Source organism: Lolium perenne, chromosome 3 (assembly GCF_019359855.2).
Source record: "Lolium perenne isolate Kyuss_39 chromosome 3, Kyuss_2.0, whole genome shotgun sequence".
Lineage (NCBI taxonomy): Eukaryota > Viridiplantae > Streptophyta > Magnoliopsida > Poales > Poaceae > Lolium > Lolium perenne.
Genome location: NC_067246.2, coordinates 316,204,635 through 316,207,399, shown reverse-complemented (window position 1 = coordinate 316,207,399; position 2,765 = coordinate 316,204,635). Strand labels below are relative to the sequence as shown.

The following is a 2,765-nucleotide window of genomic DNA, read 5'->3' as shown; positions in this document are numbered from 1 at the left end:
TACAAGCACCGTTCGGTGATAGCCCACGAGGCCACGACTTACCGATTGGGCCGACGACTTTCGATCAGATTGAAAAAGCCTAGCCCACCCGTGTGAAAACGGTGAGGTTGCATTCGCATCGCGTTTCCTCCTGATTTTGAATCCAAAATTAGGGCACGACCCCAAGGCGCCACAGTTACATATGCCACCACACCACCCACTGGTGACTGACATCGCAACGCCACCAATGGAGAACCAGCTGGGAGCAGCCGCGCCCCAAGTCCAGCGCCGGGTCGAGGCGACAAAGATCCGTTTCTGGGAGGAGGCGGCGCCGGCGCGCAAATTCGCGGTGCTCGTGACGTGCTACGTGATGCGTTCCTTCGAGTTCTGGAAGCGCGGCGACCAGGGGCCGCAGGACGTGCTCGCGGAGGAGCACCCCGCCGGGAGAATCCCGACGATGTTCGCCATCACCGACCTCGCGCCGCTTCGGAGCGCCGTCGCCTGCCGCGACGCCCTCCGCGGGATGCTGGCGGCGCTACCGCAGCTCCGGTCGCTGCGCCTCGCGGAACACGAGTGGGACGCCGTCGTCCCCGGGGACGTCGTTTCGGAGATCGTTGGCGCGGCGCTCCGCGGCGACGGCTTCACATTCTGCCTCAAGATGAAGGTGCGGTGCCGGCTGATACACGACGAGCTGGCTCTCCTGATGGCGTGCAAGCAGTGGCCGGCGTCGACGCCGCCTAGAGAGAAGGAGTGCTCGATCTGCGTCGAGGGACTGGAGCGAGAGTTCGCCGTGGAGCTTCCGGGCTGCAAGCACGCGTTCCACCGTCGGTGCATTTCCAACTGGTTCTTCAAGGCGCCGACGTGCCCCATGTGCCGGGAGGACGTCTGGGACTCTGCCCTACCGGAGTTCATTGAAATGGCCTCCACCAGCGAGCCGGCTCAAGGCACAGCAGCAGTGCCCGATCTTGAGTAGTTCATTTGTCGTTGTTTTTCGTCAGGAAAGATTGTAAGCTTGTCGTCACTATTCGTTGTTGTTGAGGTTATGAGCAACGTCGATGGTGTAACATGGTACTGCATATCATGAATGAATCTCGTCAGCCGGAGAAAATATCAATTAATGTATCATATAGGTGGTTGGCTACATGCTTAGGTCTGGACGTTTCTTCTTCTTCTTTGGTGTCTCAAGCGATTTGAATTTAGAATGTTTCGACCCCAATAATTTTTTGTAATATTTACCGGCGACAAACTACTTGACTTCCCTTTTGATTTTGGGGAATCACTCTGACCGTGGAGCGCGGAATCCTGCACAGCCAGGCAGCTGAACTCCGGTCTGATGGCGTGCAAGACGTAGAGGGCAACAGAGGAGAAGAACGTGGACAGCCAGGACGCAAGAGCTGATCTTAACATACGGGCAGGTGGCAGTTCATAGCTGAATGGATGATGGTGCCATGGTGTGGGGGAAGTGTCGTGGAGCTCCGGGGCTGCTCGCTTGCCTTCGGCCGCGCCTGCACCTTTGAATGGTTTGTCGAGGATGTAGAGATAATATCAGCCTGAGCCCAATGTTAATTATGGGGAAACTTGTCGTAGAATTTTATGGATTTCAAAGAGGGTCATCGGATTGCGAACAAGATTGATGATGTATTGCAGTTGTACCCCAAAGATTGATGAGGGTTATGGGTTTGAGGAATATTTTGGCTAGGACGTCGCCAAATATTTGATACCAAGGGAAGTGTAGGTGCACACCGCCACCACTTAACTTTTCAGGCTGGAGGATCTTGTAGGAAGGCCAAATACAGAATCCCGTCTATATCCATATAAGATTTACTTTTGAGGGAAATCCACTTAAATTTAAATTTGATCTGCGGGGTACATGAAGTACTAATTATTTAAAAATGGTGCAAATACAGGGAGGTGCTCTGAAGGTGTGGAACCCAAAAAAAAATTGCCAAACAGGTGCGCTACCTCCACCTAGCACACATCACAGAAACCGCGGGTTTGACCGAAATTTGAAATCTAATCAAATGTGGTTCAAAAAAAAAAACTAGAAGCCTGCGCATGAAGTCATAATATGTGATGTAGTACCTAGAAAAAAATACACAACTATTGGTGCAATATAGGACTTCACTTGGCTTTTTATCCAATTAAGCTTGGTTACTCCAAGATCCATAGAAAACTTGCAAATCATGACCCCATCATTTGCATAAATGTGCATCTTTTCAAGGCCAACAACTTTATTTTTGGCCACTGAAAGAAAGTGGTTGGCATTGGAAAATGCACATCTCTGCAAAATATGGGGTGAAAATTCGCAAGTTTTCAAACTAGGTTTTTTTTTACTTACTGTCGTTGCATTATCGACGAGTATGCCCTAAGGGGTACCTCACGAAGAGGAGATAGAGAGTAGGGGATAAGGCGGAGGGCTACCGGGATAGTAAGACACAAGTTACTCAGCTTCTGATCTCACAATGGTGGCGAGAACCTACTTCTGCAATAATTCACTATAAGGGTAACAAGTGTGCGATTACAATGACGAGATTGTGTGTTGGTGAGTGCCTCAAGGGCACCCAGAAACCGGCTTATAAAGGCTCCATGATCTAGGATTTACGTGGAAGAGTCCTGGATGGACACTACAGATCATATCATGATACATATCACACATTTTCATGCATTTCTAGTATTTCGTCCATATACGAATCCGCCTAGCGTACTCCTAGCCCGACTTTCCGTCTTCGTCAATGATACGTCTCCGACGTATCGATAATTTCTTATGTTTCATGCCACATTATTGA

The 2,765-nt window shown here is 50.2% G+C and overlaps 1 protein-coding gene across 1 annotated transcript; it reads left to right on the top strand.

Moving 5' to 3' along the window:
- Nucleotides 1–226: 226 nt before the first annotated feature.
- LOC127340306 (uncharacterized) lies at nucleotides 227–952 on the top strand. The gene has a single exon (XM_051366076.1). The coding sequence runs from the start codon at nucleotides 227–229 to the stop codon at nucleotides 950–952; it is 726 nt and encodes a 241-aa protein (XP_051222036.1).
- Nucleotides 953–2,765: the final 1,813 nt, after the last annotated feature.